The sequence below is a fragment of the Xenopus laevis genome, chromosome 5L (genome assembly GCF_017654675.1).
Source record: "Xenopus laevis strain J_2021 chromosome 5L, Xenopus_laevis_v10.1, whole genome shotgun sequence".
NCBI lineage: Eukaryota > Metazoa > Chordata > Amphibia > Anura > Pipidae > Xenopus > Xenopus laevis.
Genome location: NC_054379.1, coordinates 141,752,269 through 141,773,681, shown reverse-complemented (window position 1 = coordinate 141,773,681; position 21,413 = coordinate 141,752,269). Strand labels below are relative to the sequence as shown.

The following is a 21,413-nucleotide window of genomic DNA, read 5'->3' as shown; positions in this document are numbered from 1 at the left end:
CACCTTTAAATTAACTTTTGGGATGATGTAGGGAGTGATATTCTGAGGCAATCTGCAATAGGTTTTCCTTTTTTATTATTTGTGTTTTTTCTTCAGCAGCTCTCCAGTTTGCAACTTCAGCAATCTGGTTGCTATCTGGTTGCTATGTTCCAAATTACCCTAGCAACCAGCAACTATGAATGAGACTTTAAGCACATTTATAAGTAATATACTGTATGTTTTACTTATTGTGATAATGTACTTGCAATACATATGTATTCCTGTAATTATTGATGCCACTGAGCAGTCATATAAAGTTTTATTCAATATGTTTTTTTGTACAGTAAAGCAGTTAAGCATTTCTTTCATACACATTGGGTGTTGTATCACTCGAGTAATGAATACAAGAAAATCCCATCACTCAGCAAATAGCACACACTGCATGCATATATCCTGTATATAGAAGAAGTTACACTGCAGTAAAGCACATTCATGTGACAGGTGTTCCTGTGGTTGGGTAACTGATCATCTGGAAAGAGCCATCTCTGCAAGTCACAATCAGGTACAGTGTAATGTCTCATTATTGTTAAGTATAATTTGTCTTATTATCTTTTGATTATGATTTGAGCTGAGTTTTCTGGTTTCTTATTCAAACATTTATTTGCACCTGTGATTTAATTGTATAGCTCATAATATATATATTATATCATATATAGGTAAGGGATCCTTTATCCAGAAACTCATTATCCAAAATGCTCTAAATCAGGGGTCCCCAACCTTTTGAACCCGTGAGCAACATTCAGAAGTAAAAGGAGTTTGGGAGCAACACATGCATGAAAATTTACTTGGGATGCCAAATAAGGGCTGTGATTGGCTATTTGGTAGCCCCTATGTGGATTGTCAATCTACATTGAGGCTCTGTTTGGCAGTGAACCTGGTTTTTATACAACCAGAACTTGCCTCCAAGCCTGGAATTCAAAAATAAGCACCTGCTTTGAGGCCACTGGGAGCAACATCCAAGGGGTTGGAGAGCAACATGTTGCTCACGAGCTACTGGTTGGGGATCACTGCTCTAAATTAAGGGAAGGCTGTCTCCCATAGATTCCATTAGGGCATATTTCTTAAAAGTACCACCACTGTTTGCCAGATGAAAACTCAACAGCTTGTATTCACTGCTACTGTATATGATTTTTAAGGAATGTTTATCAAGGTGTGAAATTCCATTAATATGTCCCTAAAATTCCTTCAACCTTTTTTTTTTAACCTTTTATAAAATGTCCCAAAAACATAAATACAGGTATGGGATCTGTTATATGGAAACTTGTTATCCAGAAAGCTCTGAATTGCAGGAAGTCCATCTCCTATATGCTCAATTTTAATCAAAAAACTAAAATGTCAAAAGACTATTTCCTACAATAAAACAGTAGCTTGTACTTGATCCCAAGTAAGATATAATTAATCCTTATTTGAAGCAAAACCAGCCTATCAGGTCTAAGTAATGATTAGCAGACTAATCATTGGAGATCCAAATTATAGAAAGACCTCTCAATACAGAAAACCCCACGTCCCGTACAGTCTGGATAACAGGTCCCATACCCGTATTTCAAAAATGAGTACTTTTCTTGTACTACATGCTATAATGCACGCTCATTTGGGAATTTGTTGCACTTGTTAAGATGCTTCTGATTAATCTAAGTGATATGTAATCTGTCTATATTAGCTAAAGAATGTCTGTTCCTGTTTTCAGGACAGCAATATGTAACTTAATTCAATTAATTTAAGTAACATACTATTTTTGCACTGGGCCTTATATAAATTACCTAAAATTTGTATTAATATTTTACAGTGTTTGATACAGTTATAAGCAAAATATTTATCTGTCTGTCTATCCTAGTGTCTATCTATCTATCTCTCTCTCTCTCTCTCTCTCTCTCTCTCTCTCTCTCTCTCTCTCTCTCTCTCTCTCTCTCTCTCTCTCTCTCTCTCTCTCTCTCTCTCTCTCTCTCTATCTATCTATCTATCAATCATCTATCTTCTGCTTAGGAAAAAAATTAGAAACCTTTCTCAAATCTTTCCTAAATAGAAGAACATCAGACCACTCCTCTTTCTTTCTCCTGACAACTTCCTTGACTACTCGTGGTCAGAATGGTCGGAAAATGCCCAGCAGGTGGCACTGTTGTAACCAATTACATCAATATTAAAATTACATGCATCAATTAATATCTTGGAAATAAAAAAAATAATAAATATACATTGCAAAAGTTATTAGAATAGCACCCAATTTTTCATTCACTTATTCTAAAGGTTTACTTATTCTTTAAGCTGACTGTGTCTGCCCCTGGGTCAGCTAGGTTGAGATTTGAGGTCAGTGCTGACTTTCTTTTGAGCAGCTCCATATATGATTTTATTATGTAAATAACATAAAACTATTTTTTTTAATATAATGTATTCATTTTTATGGTTTTCTGAATTATCTTTATTTTTCAGTCTGATCTCCACAATGGTCCCAAAGATAAAAATAATTACAGTTTTGCTGTGTATGCTGGCTGTTATCTTACTGTATAAGGTCACTATTAAAGAGAACGCTTTCAACCTCAGAACTTTATTCTTTCCTGCAAAGATTTCCCCAGAGGACCTTTTATATGCAGGGAATGGCATCATGTTTGTAGAGACCACAGACCGGATGGATCCACCTCATCTAGTGTTGTGTTCCATTGAGTCAGCAGCCCGTGTGTACCCTGATAGACCGGTGGCTTTCTTCATGAAAGGTTTAACAGACATAAACTCAGCAGAAGATGAGGTCAAACCACGGATGAGTTACCCAACACTTTTATCTTATGATAATATCTACTTTTTCCCTCTCAGAATGAATGAATTGCTTAACAATACTCCACTTATGCCCTGGTATCAAAAAGTATGTATCATTATATTCATTTTAGCACAAAATACCTAAAAGGTATAGGATCTGTTGTCTGGAAATCCGTTATTCAGAATGCTCCAAATTACAGGATGGCCATCTCCCTGAGACTCCATCTTTAATTAAATAAAAAAAATTTAAATTGATACTACATTTTCCAACTGGGTCACACTCATTTGTATAAATAGCATTTATTATAAACACATTAAAATGTTATAAAAGCAATCTGAGCATATTAGTCAATCTTATGACTTATCTGAGCAGAGTCCTGAACAACTGCGACTTTTCTGGAGCATCTCGTTCCCTTTTTCAAGCTTATTACAACTCTCCGAATTGTAATAATCAATGTCCGCTTTCAAAAGATCCTGCTGGGGAAGAAGACGGAAGTGAGGTGTATGGTCACCATGGAGACCCACACCAAAACATAGCGTGCCTACATAGGAATAGGGATGTAGCGAACGGCGGAAAAAATGTTCGCGAACATATTCGCGAACTTGCGACAAAACATGCGAATAGTTCGCGAACGTCGCGAACCCCATAGACTTCAATGGGAAGGCGAATTTTAAAAGCTAGAAAAGACATTTCTGGCCAGAAAAATGATTTTAAAGTTGTTTAAAGGGTGCAACGACCTGGACAGTGGCATGCCAGAGGGGGATCAAGGGCAAAAATGTATCTGAAAAATCCATTGTTGACACAGCGCTGCGTTTTGTGCTGTAAAGGGCAGAAATCACACTACGTCACTCAGGTGATGTTTCTGGACACGGAATGTGAAAAAGCTCACACAGCTAGGTGGCACTTGGTTAAAGACTGGGCAAATAATGCCTGCAAGGTCAACGTATACACTACAGCCGTTGGATACGGAATATATTATTGCTGCTTGAAAAACGTCACTCGGGTGGTGTTTCTGGAGACGGTATTATTATTGATATTTAGACAGCTAGGTGGCAGTTGTTTGAAGAACAGATGCAGATGAGAGATCAGCAGCAGGACAGCTGCCCACAGCAGCTACATACAGAGCACTGCAGTAGAAGGTAGATTACTAGCCAGCAAAGCTACCTAACCTAAAATGTCCCTCAAATCCCTGCAGAGTTCTGTCCCTACAATACAGAGCAGTATCAAGTAGATTACTAGCCAGCAAAGTTACTAGCAACTGTCCCTCAAATCACTAACAGCTCTCTCCCTACACTAGCTCTTCCAAGCACACACAGGCAGAATGAAAAAACGCTGCAGGGCTTCAGTTTATATATGGAAGGGGAGTGGTCCAGGGGGTGTGGGGGTGGTCCAGGAGGGAGAGCTTCCTGATTGGCTGCCATGTATCTGCTGGTCTGGGGTGAGAGGGCAAAAATAAGCGCCAGCTAAGGCGAACCCAAATTGGCGAACGTCGCGCGACGTTCGCGAACATTCGCCGAACGCGAATAGTCGATGTTCGCGCGAATTAGTTCGCGGGCGAACAGTCCGCGACATCCCTACATAGGAAGCAGACACACACACCTACGTTTTTGTTTCTATCACTAATTAATCCCCGGGAATCATCAGAACAACACTATGATCGATCGATTGTGAGGGGATATACTGCTCCTTTTTATCTATAGGCGAGGCCACATGAGGAGAAGAGGCAAATGGCTGCACAAGAAATATCAATCCTCAGAAGGAACTAAATCAACAACCTCGGAGAGACGTTTGGAACAAGTATTAGTACTAAAAGTAGATCTGGAGGTTATAATTTGAGTAAAATTGAAATTGACACCTTGTTTGAATTACAGTCCTATATAACGATTAAGCCTTCAGATAAGGGAGATGCAATTGTTGTCTTGGACACAGAAAAGTATATGAAAGAGATAGATTGTCAGTTGTCAGATAAGTTGGTATATAAACTATTGAGGGTTGATCCAATTGATTCTTTTAAACGAGAGTTGGATCTTTTGATTAACTTCTGTGCACTGCTGTGCCTGATGGAGATACATCAATGACGTGTTAGTTTTTGGATGTATTAGTTTCACGTTCACAGTCCAATTTCCATACACGAATATATACTAAACCTACAGATAGAAATCAGTTACTTGCCTATGATAGTTTTTATCCTCCAGGAGTCAAGAGGTCAATACCTATTAGCCAATTCTCAAGGGTATGTCGTATAACTAGTTACATAGTTACATAGTTAAATTGGGTTGAATATTACATCTGCTGAATGTTTCCTGTATTGTCCTGCACTATGCTGTCCTGTCTTGCAGGAGTTGAATATTTTTGCACTTGCACTTTTTGTTGTGTGTAGCACCATAGTCCTAGAGGAACGTTGTTTCGTTTCGCTGTGTACGTACAAACGTATATAGATGGAATGACAATAAACTCACTCTTGACTCTTGACAATTCGGAGAGACAAGAGCAAGCTTGGAAAAGGGAACGAGATGCTCCCGAAACGTTGCAATTGTTCAGGACTCTGCTCAGATAAGTCATAAGATTGACTAATATGCTCGGATTGCTTTTATAACATTTCAACGTGTTTATAATGAATGCTACATTTTATACAAATGAGTGCGACCCAGTTGGAAAATTATATGTTTATATTTGTGGATTGACTCCCCACAGTTAGGCTGAACGCACCTCACCTTACATGCTAACTCATTACAGATTTAGTGCATCACAAGTGTTGGATTGCTATATTGTTATATAGATAAAATAATTTGTGATGGCGAATTCGGGGTGTTTCGCCGAAAAATTCACGAATTACCCGCGAAATTCTCAAAATGGTGCCGGCATCTTGTTTTTGACGCCGGCATCGGTTTTTTGGATGCCGGCACACATTTGCTGCCGGCGTCCATTTTTTTTACGTCGTCGAATTTTTGCTGCGGTTTCACGAATCGCAGAAATTCACCACAAATTCGAGCCTGGCGAATAAATTCGCCCATCACTACATATTATAACAATACAATAATACAATATAATTAATCCTTATTGAAAGAAAACAATCCTATTGGGTTTATTTAATGTATAAATGATTTTATAAAAGACAAAGTATGCTGTTCCAAATTACAGAAAGTACCAAGTATTCTGGATAACAGGTTCCATTATCATCATTATTATTACATTATTATATTACATATTATCATAGTATTGTTTTAACTACTTACTCCATTTAGCTGAGCACTATCACATATCTGAGTCCTTGCTATCTAATGAAAATCACATGCAGGGAGAAAAATAAAAAATAATTCCTTAAATAGGAAATAATTATTCTCCTTTGGTGCACCAATCAGGGTCTGATGGCTCTTATCAGTTGAGCTTGAGGTCAGAATTCAGGCAAAAGTCAGGGTAGGCAGCAATCAGCATAGTCAAGAATCAAAGCAGGACAGTCAGGAACCAAGAATCAATCAGGAAAAAAGTAATTTAAGCACACCCAAGAACTCACAGAAGAATCCTTATTTGGGCATTGAACTCATGACATCACAGGCCAGTTAGAAGATGTCAGTGTGCTAGTGCAACCCACGTGGGAACCATAGCTGCTGTCATCTTGGATGCTCTCAGTGCCCCCTTCCCTGGGGGGGAAGGGGGCACTGAACCACCAACACAAGGTTTCTGTGGGAAAATCTCTTCTAACTGTGGAGCATGGACATCAGAGTGTTTACATTCATCAGGACTAAAACCTTTCCAAAGGATAAGCTACTGCAAAGAGCCTCTGGAAAATCTAAATTAAAAATGGAGAATCTTCTCTACCTCATAATCTTGCTGGCTATCAACAAGGACAGGAGTAGGTGGAAATTGTCCATTAGAAAAACAGTTAAAAACACATAAAACACATTAGGAATGTGAAGTAGAACAGCCACTGATGATTTTCAGTATGGGGTAATGGACAAATACATTCTGGAACCAGCTTGGGAGAGGTAATCTTTAAATGAATATTCTTGGTTGATAGCCAAACTATGTCTCCAATGGCATATAAAGAAGATTTATGTTTCCTAAGTTATCTAAGTTGTCTATACCAAAGTACACTTCTCTAAATGTGCTTTAGTGGAAATCCAGATTGCAGAGATGCAAGCAATGATGTAATTGGCTGTTGGGACATCTGAAAAGAGAAAATCCTCGGGAAAAGCATGGGGATGGTGACCATAAACACACAGAAATGGTGATCTTCCAGTAGATACATGAGAAGCATTATTATGGACACATTCTACCCATCAGACCAGTCATCCTGGTAAAGAGATACATGACATCTCAGGAAACTGCTTGAGAGCATGGTTAAAATTTTCTGTGGCTCCATTAGATTGAGGTGGAGATTGGAGAGTAGTGATGAGTGAATCTGACACCTCTCACTTTAAATTAAAATATCTCACTTTAAAATTCACAAATATCAATGGGCGTGGTTTTCACACAACAACTTTTAAAACTGTGTCTGTGTAACTTGCAAGATGGGGCAAAATATCTAGCTCATCCCTATTGGAGATTGATGTTGAGGGATTTACACAAGGATCCCAAAATTTGACAACCTCTGTCAGGCACAATTTCTGCAGGAAATCCATGGATTCAAAAATGCGACATACTGTATAAAGAGTTGAGACAGTTCTACAGCTGAAAGGAGCTTGTGTAGAGGAATTAAATGTGCCATTTTAATAAAGCAGTCACATACCCCCATATGATGGTGTTCCCTTTGGAAAGTGGCAGTTCAACAATAAAGTCCATGGCTAAGTGGGTCCAAGCATGAGGGTAAGGGTAGAGGTTAAAGGAGGCCAACATAGTAGGGAGTGACTGGGCTTTGAAGAGGCACAGACAGTACAAGAAGCAATAAAGTCTCTGATGTATTTTTGCATTGAGGGCCACCATACCAGATGATTTAGCAGATCGAGGTTTTCCTTACTCCAGGGTGGTTAACTTGTTTAGCACAGTCTTTGAAGAACAGGGAGATGGAGTTTTGGAGGAATATAAGCCATACCAATGGGGATGTCAGGAGATGCATACGACTGGGCAGACTGAATCTGTGAAGTCAATTATGGAAGCAGAGAAGCAATAATCCTGGTAGGTGAAATAATTGGATACTTGTCCTCATTGTGGCTATCCTCAAGGATGCAACTTCTGGAGGGAGGATCTGTTTTTTATTCTTGGAGCCTGGCCAACATATAATAATTATGTAATAACAAAATTAAATAGTGAAAAGAAGAGTGCCCACCAAGTCTGCAAATGATTCAATTTGAATATACGAGCCTGGAAATATTCTAGATTCATAAGGTCAATAAAGATTGTGATAGAGTGCCTTCTAGAAGATGTCACCACTCTTTTAAAGCTAACTTGAAAACCAGAAATCAGTAAATAGTCAAGTGGATGATTTCCCATATGACACTTGTCTCTGGCACAGACTAGCTCCATCTCCAATGTTGGATGCATCCACTTCAATAAGAAAGCTGAAGAGGGTCAGGATGCCTCAGGACTGGGGCAAAGGCAAAAAACTCTTTTAGAATTTTAATAGCTTTCAAGGCTTGTGGGGTCCAAGTGTTATTTTCACCCTTTATGGATGAGAATCAGGGTGAGAGTCAGGATAGGAGTGATGCGAGATGAGAATTCTTTAATAAATAGGCTGTAATAGTTAGCAAAGCCAATAGATTTCTGTATGGTCTTGGTACTAGTAGATATGAGGCCAATCCTGAATTGCAGAAACTTTGACAGGGTTCATTTCACAAAGCCCCAGCGGGTCTGAGAATCCCTGTTGCAGCATGGAGGTGGCACAATGTGCTTTAGTTGTTGCATTTTCCATAAAGGGTAGAGAAACAAACGCAGGAGGACTTCCATACATCGGAGAGACTATGTATTTGAGAAAGAGGTACCTACAGGACTTGCCCTGGGCTTCATAGGTATTAATACAAATTGCCATGTTGTGCATGGTTTTTCAACTCAGATGGTATTAAAATCAGTACAGGGAGGAAACTGGAACAAAACTGGCAGGAACAGTCCACTACATTTTATACAATCGGTTAAAGAAGCTCGAAGTCAGAATCCAGGCATAAGTCAGGGCAGCAGCAATCAGCATAGTCAAGAATCAAAGCAGGAGGAAACAATAATCAGTCAGAAAAGGCAATTTAAGAACACTCAGGAACTTACAGGAGAAGAACCAATATTCGGGCACTGAACTCACAATCTTAGCATCCTTTTATATTGAATTTGGCACAATTATGTCAGTGCAATAGGACTGCAACCCATGAGAGAGCCAGTTGGCGCCACAATCTTTGATGTACCAACCCCAGTGCCTCCTGACAGCACCTGGCCATGTGTTAACCTCGTCTGACCCTTCTGCAGATCAGTCAAATTCCAAACCAGTATGTTACTGAGTCCAAAACCCTGGCTTCTGAAAATATAGCAATACAAAAAGGTTTTAGGAGCATCATTATAATGAAGTCTATCATCTTACCTAGTATTTAGAGAATTAGTCAAACAGCTACTTGTTAACACTTAGCTTTATATCCCCCTTTATGTGTGCCCTTAGTTCTGCCTCAAGCTACACAGAAAGTTTCTGCATTGCAAGACTGCTACCAGCATGAAGCTATCCTTTGCCAGAGACAATAATCCATTGGGAAATGATCTCATTGTTGTTGTATATTCATTTTACAAATGGGGTAGAATTGGGATACTGGGGATTAGGAATTACTATATGTGCCTTTAAATGTGTGCTTGAATAGTGGTACCATATGTTGAAAGGAGAACCTATACTATATCAAAATTTACATTGATTAAGAAAATCTGGAATATATGTAAACCCTTAAGAGACTAATCCCTAGATGAGCTTGATGGGCTCACCAGACCCAAGACACAAAAAGACAGATGCCCTATCTAGACATTTTAATGATGCCTCTCCCATAGTGGTGAAGGGGCCTATCATCCCCAATAATAAAGTTATTGCCTTTCTGCATCTTCCAATTGCCTCCCAGACCAATTCTATGCAATCATCTGCTCTCCTGGATACTCCCATTGGCACAGCCTAGATTTCTCCTGACCTTTGTCTTTTCATACTTCAGCTGTTCACCTGGGAATGTCTCTATTATTGTTGAATAATTTAGTATAGTGTCTGTCTTTTTGAAAAAGATGTTAAAGACTGTATTGTTACCTGTAATTTGTTATGGGGCAAGGCTGCTGAGCTGTTTGGGTTTTTTTTTTGCAAATCCTGACGTATATGTAAGGGGAGAAAGACTTTCAGCAATTTTTTTTCTGTGCTGGAACAAATTATACCAGTGCGCTGAATATTGTTAATACTTTTGTTAATGCTTTATCAAGCATTATACAATGCTAATACTCAATAAAGTACTAATAGTAATTAATAATTCAGCCCATTTGACTGGTACAAAACACTGCTTAGTCCTTAGTTACAGAGCATTTGAGACTGGGCCATAATTGCATTGTGTACCTAGTGGAAATTAACTCAGTGCAGCTGTGTTTGACACTAGTGCACATTAATTCATAGACAACTGTAACAATCTCGTTAATGGGAACCTTGTGAGGTGAACGATACCTTTGGATGCACCTGTGGGTTCCGGTTTTCACCAACGCCCTTTAGGGGCCCGGGTTTTGTGCTGCGGAAGCCAACAGGAAGTGTGTAGCCAAAAGCGAGGTACTGGCAGGGATGAAGAGAAAATCGTAGTCAGGGTCATGCGAAGAGTTCAATGCTGGCGGCAGAAGCCGTAGTCGAATAATCAGGCAAGGATCAAAACCAGGAAGACAGAATGCAGTTCTAAAGTGTGCGCCTTCGCACAGAACCAGGAAGTGTGTGTCTGCGCACAGAAGCATAAGAGGCATGCCGAGAGGTAAGAGTCTGGTTAGATCTCCTGCCGCGTCTTACAACCTCATTAAAAATGCATGCGTATCTTGCAGTGGCATAACAATCCTGTACCGAGCCCCCCTACAAAAAAACCTTCAGAGGGGCCTGGCACGCACACCTACCTACCTGCCTCTCCATTCCCGCTCACACCCCCTCCCACTCACAAACTATCAGAAGCACATTTTTCTGATGTAAAATCAGCTATGAAGGACGCTGACCCCTTTGTATGGGACCCCCCTTTCCCCATGCTTCCTCTATAGTTACACCACTAGTAACATTGTTTAAATATAAAAGAACAATTGAAACATATAATATGTTAATAAGCAAGTAATTTGTAATTTCATTACAAACACATATACAATTATAGGAGAAAAACAGTTAATGTGCCTTTTATGTTGCCTTTTCATCATATACAGTAATTGTCCCATTCAGACAAAGAACCACTTCCTACCATAGCACCCTTATAAAAGTGTTAGCTCTGTTGCCAGCATTGGGGTTAATTTCATGCCAAACAAATGGTGCTAAGATATATACTGTATAGCCTAATTCTCTTACATCATACAGTAACTGCCGTAGCTTCTAAATTGCGGAAATCACCAAAATATGAAATAATAATGTAAAAATAAAATTGTAATGCTTATTCTCTTTAAAACAGTCACAATTATGTACTTTTTAACTGTATTTTCGTTGTCTTGTAGGTTAATCCTAAAACTGAAATCTACTGGAATCATGTGAGCTCAGATGCATGCAGGTTGGCTCTGATTTATAAATATGGCGGCCTTTATATGGACACTGATATTATAACATTTCGCCCAGTTCCAGAAAAAAACTTTCTAGCTGCTGAGGAACCTCAAATGACTGGCAGTGCTGTACTTGCATTTACTCCTCATCACACAATTGTCTGGCAGTTCATGGAAGACTTTGTCAACAGTTATGATGGGACTATCTGGGGACAACAAGGACCATTTCTCTACAACCGAATTCTTAACAAATTTTATTGCAAAGTACCTCCATTCAAAGGCCAAGAAGATATAATGTGTGGAACAATCTTATTTTTAAACATTGAACGATTTTTTCCAGTCCCAGTTATACAGTGGAAAAGGTTCTTTGAAGTTTGTGAAAAGCTGCCAACTTTTAATAACTCTTATGCTTTGCATCTTTTTAATTATGCTAATAGAAAGGATCGTAAAGTGATGGTCCCTGGAAGCAACACAATGGTGGAGCTTCTTTACAAAAAGTACTGCCCAAATACATATCAAGCTGTTCTTGGGAAAAAACCTACCTACCTTAAATATGTGCCATGAATCTTAAAAAAAGAGAAAAAGAAAAGTTCATTCAAAATAATACAATAAAGGAATAGAATAAAAAAAAACTTCGAATTTCGAATTGGCTACTTCGACCTTCGACTACGACTTCGACTTCGAATTGAACGATTCCAACTAAAAATCGTTCGACTATTCGACCATTCAATAGTCGAAGTACTGTCTCTTTAAAAAAAACTTCGACCCCCTAGTTCGCCACCTAAAACCTACCGAAGTCAATGTTAGGCTTTGGAACAATTTTTAGGTCGAAGAAAAATCGTTCGATCGATTAAAATCCTTTGAACGATTTGCGGTATATCGAAGTCGAAGGATTTCAATTCGGCAGTCCAATATCGAAGGTTAATTAATCACCGATATTCGACCATAAGTAAATTTACCCCTAAATCTCGTTCATTTACTTTTTCTTAGTCTGAACATGATTTTTTTTTTTAAATAATTGAAAAATATTTTTGAAGAACGCAGAGAGCAAAATTCAGAAGCTGGGTGTGTTAATTTAAAGTTTAAACATTCATTGAGCCAGACAAATTATATGCTTTATCTCTTCAACCATTCTGACTTTTAGGCAATGTGATATTTGGTTGCTAATTCACAATTATAAAATAATATTATTCACTTGCTGACACAAGGGGGCAAATTCACTAAGAATCGTAGTTGCGCCAGGCGCAAATTCGCAGCACTTCGCCACACTTCGCCAGGCGTAGTTTCGCCAGCGCTCCGCAAATTCACTAAAATCCGAAGTTGCGCACAGGGGTAGCGTAAGTTTGCGAAGTTGCGCTAGCGTTAATTCGCCAAGCGAAGCGAAGTTTCGCTAGCGATGGTTAATTTGCATACGGCGCCAAATTCAAATTTCAATGGAGAAATACGTATCAGCACTACAAATGGCTAGAAAACCTTCAAAACATCAAATAAAAATTTTATTTTGCCCTACACATGTGCCCACTGTATAGTTAAGTTGCCATGAGTTAGGAAATGTAGGGGGGAAGGAGGGGAGCCCCAAAAATGTTTTTGATCTTTTTCAGCCTATCACCCATAATATAGAAAACACGCCAGCGTTTTTTGGGACTTAGAAAAAATTTTCACTTTTTTTGAAGCAATCCCTATCTACTCTATTGCGCTTCACCTGGTCTGAGGTGGCAAAGGAAGTCTAGCGTAAAAGGTGGCGTTCAGAACAATGCGTGCGTTAGTGAATTTGCGTAGTTTCGTTCGTTGCGCAAATTCGCCAGGCGTAAGGGTGCGAAGTTACACTAGCGAAATTACGCCAGCGTCCGTTAGTGAATTTGCGAAGTAACGAAAATGCCCGACGCTAGCGAATTGACGCTAGCGTTCGGCGCTAGCGTTCGGCTCTTCGGCGCTTAGTGAATTTGCCCCAAGGAGTTTAATTATTAATTTCTCTAAAACTTAAATATTTCAGAAGTGTAAAAACCACCAATTACCCTAACACAAAACTTCTCAAAGTAAAAGCATTCTAGGTCCTATAGAAGTCAGTGGGAGCTGCACCGACCATACTGGACCTTTTTTTAGCCATTCAGACTTAGAGGTTTCCAGATTTTTTGTTGCCAGTAATTGATGAAAAAACATTTTTTTTATTCATATTCTTATTTTATGTTTTCTTCAGCACTTTTTACCTTTTTTTTCCATACTTTTTATATTCGGATAATTTATTAACTTTCATGGCATTTGTGATTTTTGAAAAATAGAGTTTTAATCTTGGTTTCCAAAAGCTCAGACTAAGACCCACAAGTAGGAATGCGAGGAGGAAGGTTAGGGTGAGGGAAAAAATATACTTACTATCCAAAACCTCCTTCTATTTTGGGAAGTGTAGAATTGATATCCCACTCTCCTACCTTGTTATTGTGAAGAAAGAAGGGTATTAAAGGGTAGTTCTTTCTTGACTGTAGTTTTGGCACCTCATTGGGTATTGGTTTCCCAGGTGATTTGAATCCTTCTACTGTGCTCAATAAGCAAACACTCCTGTGACCAATTGGACTGAATTTAAAGCCAATATTTCATATGATTAAAAGGCAGAAATGCCTTATACGTTTCATGAGCAAAAACACATAATCATAGGCTCTCACTTTTCTTCAAGCCCATTTGAAATAAAGAGAAAGTGATCTCACCGATTCATGATCCTCCCTTGATCAAGAAGATTAACCCCTTAAAGGAATTCCTTGTACTTAACTAAAAAACATATGAAAACATTATCCATTAATAAAGTTTACAATTGCATTATTAGTTACAGAATATATAAACATCATTGCCAGTTAATTGATCATGTGTTAGATCTTTTATCCAGGTTGAAAATCCAAAATACCTCATACATTGTTAAAGAAATTCTGTCATGATTTTTATGGTGTAGGTTTTATTTCTAAATGACATTGTTTACACTGCATATAATTTACTCTACCGTATAAAATGTTATTCCTGAACCAACAAGTATATTTTTTGCTGTAATATTGGTGTGTATTTTTGCCTGGTCCTGTGCTTTCAGAAGGAGCAATCGCTTCATTCATTCAGATAAGCTATTCTTTCTCCTACTTAATGTAACTGAAAGAGTCACAGGATTTTTAGGCTGGTGGCACACGTTCTAAAAGAATTTGAATCGCCGGCGGGGTGGCATACGTATCACTTTGTTTTCCGAAGTTGCCCCAAGTTTCCTTGTGAGACAACTTTGGGCGATTTAGCAAAATGAAGCGGTACATTTGCCATTCAGCCCGAAGGCATTTGGAGAGATTAGTCACCCGAAGAAGAGGAGATGTGTCACTGGGCGACTCTTCTCCCCCAAATCTTAACGTGTGCCACCAGCCTTACTATTGATTGCTGTTCTCTTATCTACCAGTGAGCTGTAATCTTGTGCCAGGGAGCTGTTATCTTGTTGCATTCCCATTGTTCTGCTGATGGGCTGCTGGGGGGGGGGTTGATATCACTCCAACTTGCTGTGCAGCAGCAAAGAATGACTGTAGTTATCAGAGCACAAGTCACATAACTGAGGGCACCTGGGAAACTAAGAACATATCTAGCCCATATCTAGTCAGATTTCAAAAGTAAGACTATGGATACACATGCATTTAACCACGGCGGTTCGTGCTGTTGTTTTTAAAAAAGCCAACCACTGTGTAAATACGGTAGTGGAAGTGCCATAGCCTTAACTATGCATCGGTTGGCTTTTTTTAAAACCTGCAGCAAATTGATGCATTTTTTTTTTTAAAAAAACATGTCTTTCCATGACAAAATCCTTTAAAAGAACCAGTAACACCTTTTTTTTTACCATCCCAACTCATTTAGTCGACTTAACACAGTAACTTTGAAAATAGTGCTCAATCCTGTTATGATGAAGATCATTTTGTTACACCAGCTATCTTCTTTCCCTGTATGCACACTGCCCCTGGCACTTCCAGGTCTCAATTTCCTGTTTTTCATGATGTCACTTCCAGAAACGAAGTCAAGGATCAACATGGAAGCAGAGTTCTCCACGGCACAGCTTTCCCCCACACACCAGGAAAAATGATAAAGAAGAGGGAAAACTTCCGCACCATTCTGAATCCAGTAGAGCAAAGCAACTGACTTCTAGTTAGAACTGGAAGTCCTGTGAAAAGACAGGATATAGCAGCAGGGACTGTTGCCCGTTCACCTTTTCTCATAGCTCACTGCAAAGCATAGAGATGGATTTATGCCTAAAGCATATCAAATAAATAAAATGCCATGAGACATGGGTATTATTTGAAGGGTATTGTAGGTTTTTTTGGATACATTTTTTTACTGTTACTGTTCCTTTAAGCTCTGCATCCATAAAACTCTACTGCACGTAGCCAGGTCCTACACATGTACTTAATGTGCAAATTACTAAAAGACAGGGGAGCATATTTATTAACATTGGAAAAAACATCAATGGTAATTATGGCCAAAGCAGCCAATCAGCAATTAGATTTGAACACAGGGTCGGACTCGGCCGACTGGACACCAGGAAAAAACCTGGTGGGCCTCTGCCTGGGCCTCCGACAGCCCAGACCCGCTCTCCAATCTGGTGAAACTAAAAAAAAAATATGTGTCTAGCGGAGGGTTTGCACATGCACACAGGATTTCTCACTTGCGCACTGTGCTCTGATGTTCGCACATGTGTGGTGGGTCAGTGTTTGCATCTGTTTTTGCAGAAAGTCAGCTGGCTTTTGCTCATGCGCAAAGTTTCCCCGAGGTTTGAAACCCGGTGGGTCCCAAACACGCCAGTCCAACCCTGTTTGAATAGTCACCTACAAGTTAGAAAAGAAAGGGGAAGATCTTATTGGTTGCTATGGGCAACATCAAGGGGCATTTTTCAAAATTCGATTCTAATTTGCAAAAAATTCGAAAATTCGAATATAGTTATTTATTATGTACTGTCTCTTTAAAAATTTGACTTTGACCATTTGCCATCTAAAACCTGCCGAATTGCTGTTTTAGCCTATGGAGGACCTCCTAGAACCTATTTGGAGTCAATTGGTGGACTTTGAAAATTCAAAGTTTTTTTTGGAAATCGAATTTGATCGATTGCGCTATTCCTTTGATTCGTACGCTTTGAATTTGGTCGAATACAGACCTATTCGATTGAAAATGGACCTATTCAACCAAATTTCGGTTGGTCTTTTTCAATTCAAAATTTGACCCTTGATAAATATGTCCCTAACAGTGTTGTTTGTCTCCAGTGTTAATAAATCCACCCCAATGTATTTGATAAAGTAGGGGCTCAACGTGTCACATACTTACAATTGTGTCACAAGACCTGTTTCAGCTTAGTCTCATTGTAAAGGGCTGGCAGGTATTTATTATGAATATATTTATCGTCTATGGTGGGATGTGATTAACACAGGAATTCATTCAAAAAGTTTATTATTTGATGGAAGCACTTTTGGAGCAACACTGTTAGCTAACTACACACAGCAATAATTGCCACTAGCCACCCATAATTAACATTAGTGTAACCCTATTTTGGTTTAAAAAGGCAAATACCAACTAGTAGCACAGGTTACATTAAATCCTCATTCAGCAGGATGGGGCTTCGCTAAGTGGAAGAAGCATGTGAGGGTGTTGTTGAACTACACCTCCACACAGCCAAAGATGTAAAATAAATCAAAAAAGGTAGCCTGGGTTTATTTGCAAACACAAATAACTCAAGCTTTATTATTCCATATAGCTCTTAACTCAATATAGCTCTTTCTATGTCATGCCAGAGTAATACATGGTCACTCTCCCCTGGTAACCCCACATATCTAATCCTTTAGAAACATTGTCAATTTTATTAGCGGTAATTTGTAAAAGTACTGTTGAGTTTCACACAATCTGAGCCCAATTTATTTTCATTAAAATTTCTGAATGTCTTACCTTAAAATGTCCACATGATGGCAAAATGTACTTTAGAAGGAAACCTGAATATTGGGTGCAATAAGTAAGATGAAAGTTATCCTTAAAGGAACATTAACACCAAAAAATTTAAATTGTTTTAAAGGAATGACAATATAATGCACCGTTGCCCTGCATAGGTAAAACTGCTTTGTTTGCTTCAAAAAGACTACTATAGTTTATATAAACAAGCTGCTGTGTAGCCATGGGGGTAGCCATTCAAGCACAGGATACAAAGTAGATAGCAGGTAAGTTCTGAAGAATCCCATTATATACCACAAAGCTTATCCCTCATCTGCTGTGTATCCTGTGCCTTTTCTCCTCTATCAGCTTTGAATGGCTGCCCCCATGGTTATAAACCAGCTTGTTTATATAAAGTATTTTAGAGAAAAAACACCAGATTTGCCAGTGCAGCACGACAGTGCATTATATTTTCATTACTTTAATATATTTACATTTTTTGGTGATACTGTTCCTTTAAAGGAGCAATGCATTTGAATGACTGAATTTACTGGGGGTCAAGTGCCTAGGAATGGGTGGGAAGACCAAGGGGTTTGTTTCCTCGATAGCATTAAAATCCTCCTTCTTCTTTAAATTTCGCCCATTTAAGCATGCGGCAGGGGAGGGAGGTTACTGCGAGGGAGGGGAAAGCAGCTCCCTCTTCCATACAGCTGAATGAAAGAAGCTGAAGAAGAAGCTGTTTGGATGAGTGGTAAAATGTTTTCAATAAAGTCCAGTTGTTTAGATTTAATTATACTGGATACTGTATATTTTTATTGTTACTGTGAGTAGAGAGTTTAGAATGTACACATTGATAGGGAGAAGGGTGCAAAATAGTTCTCTTTAGGATTTTCTAATCTGTGTTTATTTGTTTAGTGTTTGTTTTTGCTTCCCCCTAAGCCTATTGCTCTGCACGCTCACACAGCTTGTACAGCAAATAAAACACAATTCAACAAACAGAGTAGGTAGGAAAAGGCAGCTGTGCACACATACAGGTTGTGTTAGTCCTGGATTGGTCCCCGTGCATCCTAATCTTAGCTCTGGGCCTGCTTGGCAATACTGAGCAATAATCTTCACTGAATGAAAATTGTACTATTTTATTTATAATGTACAATGTCTGGGTCATGATGAGGTTCTCCATTGCTATATGTATACAACCTTATTAATCTGACTCAAATAGGGAGTTCTTTGAATATGCTCTCATCCAAAATACATCTTGGGGCCTTTTTAAAGATTGCTCATGCTTTTCATCATAAGAAATCTTTAAGGAAATGCTGCTTCCTGACTCATGCTGAGTTTTGACCCCAAAAAAATTTGGTTTACTGTATATATGTTTGTGAAGATTCTCATTTATTCAGGTCAAATCAACTGGACTCAACTGTGTTTTTTTCTTGAGACATTCCTTGAAGACGTCTCAATTTATATAATTTTAGCTGAATGGGCTTTTGGAACTAAGAAAAACTTTAGTTGCTTTTACAGTAGGCTGCCAATTTTTTTTCGGTTCCAAAAATCTATCTGCGTAAAATAATGGGAATTGCTAAGGTTCATGCACGGTTTCCGTAAATGGATTCTATTGTGATTTCCACGGTGAAGTTTCTATTTCTAAATAACATTGTTTACACTGCAAATGATTCACTCTACCATATAAAATGTTATTCCTGGACCAAAAAATTTATTTTTTTAGCTGTAAAATTGGTGTGTATGCAGCCATCTCAAGTAATTTTGCCTAACCCTGTGCTTTCAGAAAGAACCAGCACTTCATGATGAAACTGCTTTAAGATAAGTTATTGTTTCTCCAACTCAATGTAACTGAAGGAGTCACAGTGGGACATGGAGTTTTACTATTGCATGCAATTCTTATATCTACCAGGGAGCTGTCATTTAGTTACACTCTCATTGTTCTGTTGATACGCTTCTGGAGGGGGGTTGATATCTCTCCAACTTGAAGTGTGGCACTTAAAAGTAACTGAAGTTTATCAGAGCACAAGTCACATGACTTAAGGCACCTGGGAAACTGATAACATGTCTAGCAGAATTCTGTTGGTGCAGCCCTATTAACTGATGTTTTCGAAAAAAAAAAAAAAACACGTTTACCTATGACATAATCTCTTTACAGATTTCTTGTGCCGAAAGGTATGAATAATCTTAAATTGGCCCCTTAATGTTGAAATGTTGAAATGTATAATATGGAGGAGAATTTTAACAATACATTATGTAATAAAAAATTATGTTTCAATACCAAACCCAAGAGGAAGTGCCTTTCCTACAGATTGTCCTCATATTGAACAAAAGTGCTTATGACTTAGAGCAATGGCCAATGAGGTGTTTTGCTGCCAATGTTAAATTGCGGGCCACTAAACATCCAAAGTGCCTTGTTAATGCCTACTATGTAAAACACCGGTGGTCATTCAAATCAATTAAAGTAATTGCACGGAAATACATCTGCGGACAATGAAATGGCATGTCAACTGTAATTTAATGTTGAGGCAAAAGGCATTACCCTTTAGGTATACAGTATTTACAATGGAGAATATAAACCATTGTAACTGCACCAAACCACCTTTACTATATCTGCTAATCTTCAAATCCAGATGAAGGTGCACACATTAAGGGTGCATAAATGTGGTAAGTTTGGCAATATCAGGATTGGCATGAGATAATTTGTACTTTCTTCAACTGTAGTCAATATAAATTCATGGGGGTTATGGTTTGCATGTTTGCAAAATCTCAGTTCAATGTAGTTCCCAAGAAAAGGACAGGAAAATTATTGCATCATTTATCGCCTTTGCATTCCTAAAGGAGTGTCAATACATAGAATATTTTCCTATCACTGTGTTTGTTGATGGCAAAGCAATGATTAGTGGAGACAGACCGGCTTAGAACTAACACAGAAAATTATGGAAAATCTGCAACAATATTACAATTTAGGGAGAGGTACTGCTGCAAAAGTGCCTTTATTAACACTGGTGTTAATAAAGGCACTTTTGCAGCAGTACCTCTGCGCTGTTTTGTATCGACACCTATCTCTTTTGAACCACTATTACTGGCTTTGGATGGAAGCAAGGTGCGGCGATACTTAAATCTAATGAAGGAGGAATAAGTACCAGTCTCTTTACAATTTACTACTAGATTATCCATCCAACCCTGGTACTTCCTCATCTACCTGACGGGTAAATATGAGTGAACCTGATCAAGCTACTGATCATATCGGTGCCTCCACTTTTGCCTACAGTGACGCTGACATCCAACGGATTCTGGATGAAATAGAGGAGGGAGATATCCCCCTGAGCGGCGCAACTACCGTTGTTGACACTAAAAGAGATTTATTGAACTTCCAAAAGAAAGAATTAAGCCTGAATCTACATGTAGTCTCCCTGGCACAGTATGCTAGGCAAAGACGCATCCCTCGTGGACTACGAGTAGATCTAAAACCGAACTTATGCGCTGACGATCCGGTCCTACTGCAAAGATGGCAAGAGATCTGTAATAAATGCAGTCTCGACCTGATAATATTAACCGTGGAGCGCTTACAGGCTAAATTAGTGACTGTCCGGCAGAGCATCTGCGAACTCAAGGAAGAGATCACGCGACAGAAAGGGGCGGAGCAAGCGGCGGCCATATTGAAAGAGCACGAGGAAGTGCTGAGACGCCACCGGGAACACATTGCAGAGCGGAAACAAGTCAAGTTTGACCGCGACGCGGAAGACTACCGCAGGAATCAAGTCTACACCTGGCGGAGTGACCGGAACAAGCAGAGGCAAGCACGGCACTCTCCTCCTCACTACAGGGACAACGGGCGGTGGAGACGAGGCCCAGAAAGCGGCTCTAAGCGGCAGCTAAATAAGAGAAAGGAACAACCATCGCTGTACAGAGGAGATTCCGGTGATTTTTCCAGCAGCAGTGACCTCAGTGGGGCAAGTTGTTTTTTATACCAGGACACTCCCCTACAGCAAACCAAGAAGAAAAACCCCCGGGCCCCTATCCAGAGGGAACAGTACCCGAGCAGACAGAGAACACAAAGGTAATAAAAGAG

At 39.1% G+C, this 21,413-nt stretch overlaps 1 protein-coding gene across 1 annotated transcript; it reads left to right on the top strand.

Moving 5' to 3' along the window:
* The first annotated feature begins 301 nt into the window (after window positions 1–301).
* Window positions 302–12,054, top strand: LOC108717151 (alpha-1,4-N-acetylglucosaminyltransferase). The gene is made up of 3 exons (XM_018263970.2): window positions 302–541; window positions 2,467–2,893; window positions 11,387–12,054. The coding sequence occupies exons 2-3, from the start codon at window positions 2,480–2,482 to the stop codon at window positions 11,990–11,992; spliced, it is 1,020 nt and encodes a 339-aa protein (XP_018119459.1). The 5' UTR covers window positions 302–541; window positions 2,467–2,479; the 3' UTR covers window positions 11,993–12,054.
* The last annotated feature ends 9,359 nt before the right edge of the window (window positions 12,055–21,413 follow it).

Excerpts from the sequence above, each read along its gene's own strand:
- LOC108717151 (XM_018263970.2), top strand. The coding sequence starts at position 2,480 with ATGGTCCCAAAGATAAAAATAATTACAGTTTTGCTGTGTATGCTGGCT. Across the intron at positions 2,894-11,386 it reads TTATGCCCTGGTATCAAAAA|GTTAATCCTAAAACTGAAAT; the intron begins GTATGTATCATT and ends GTTGTCTTGTAG.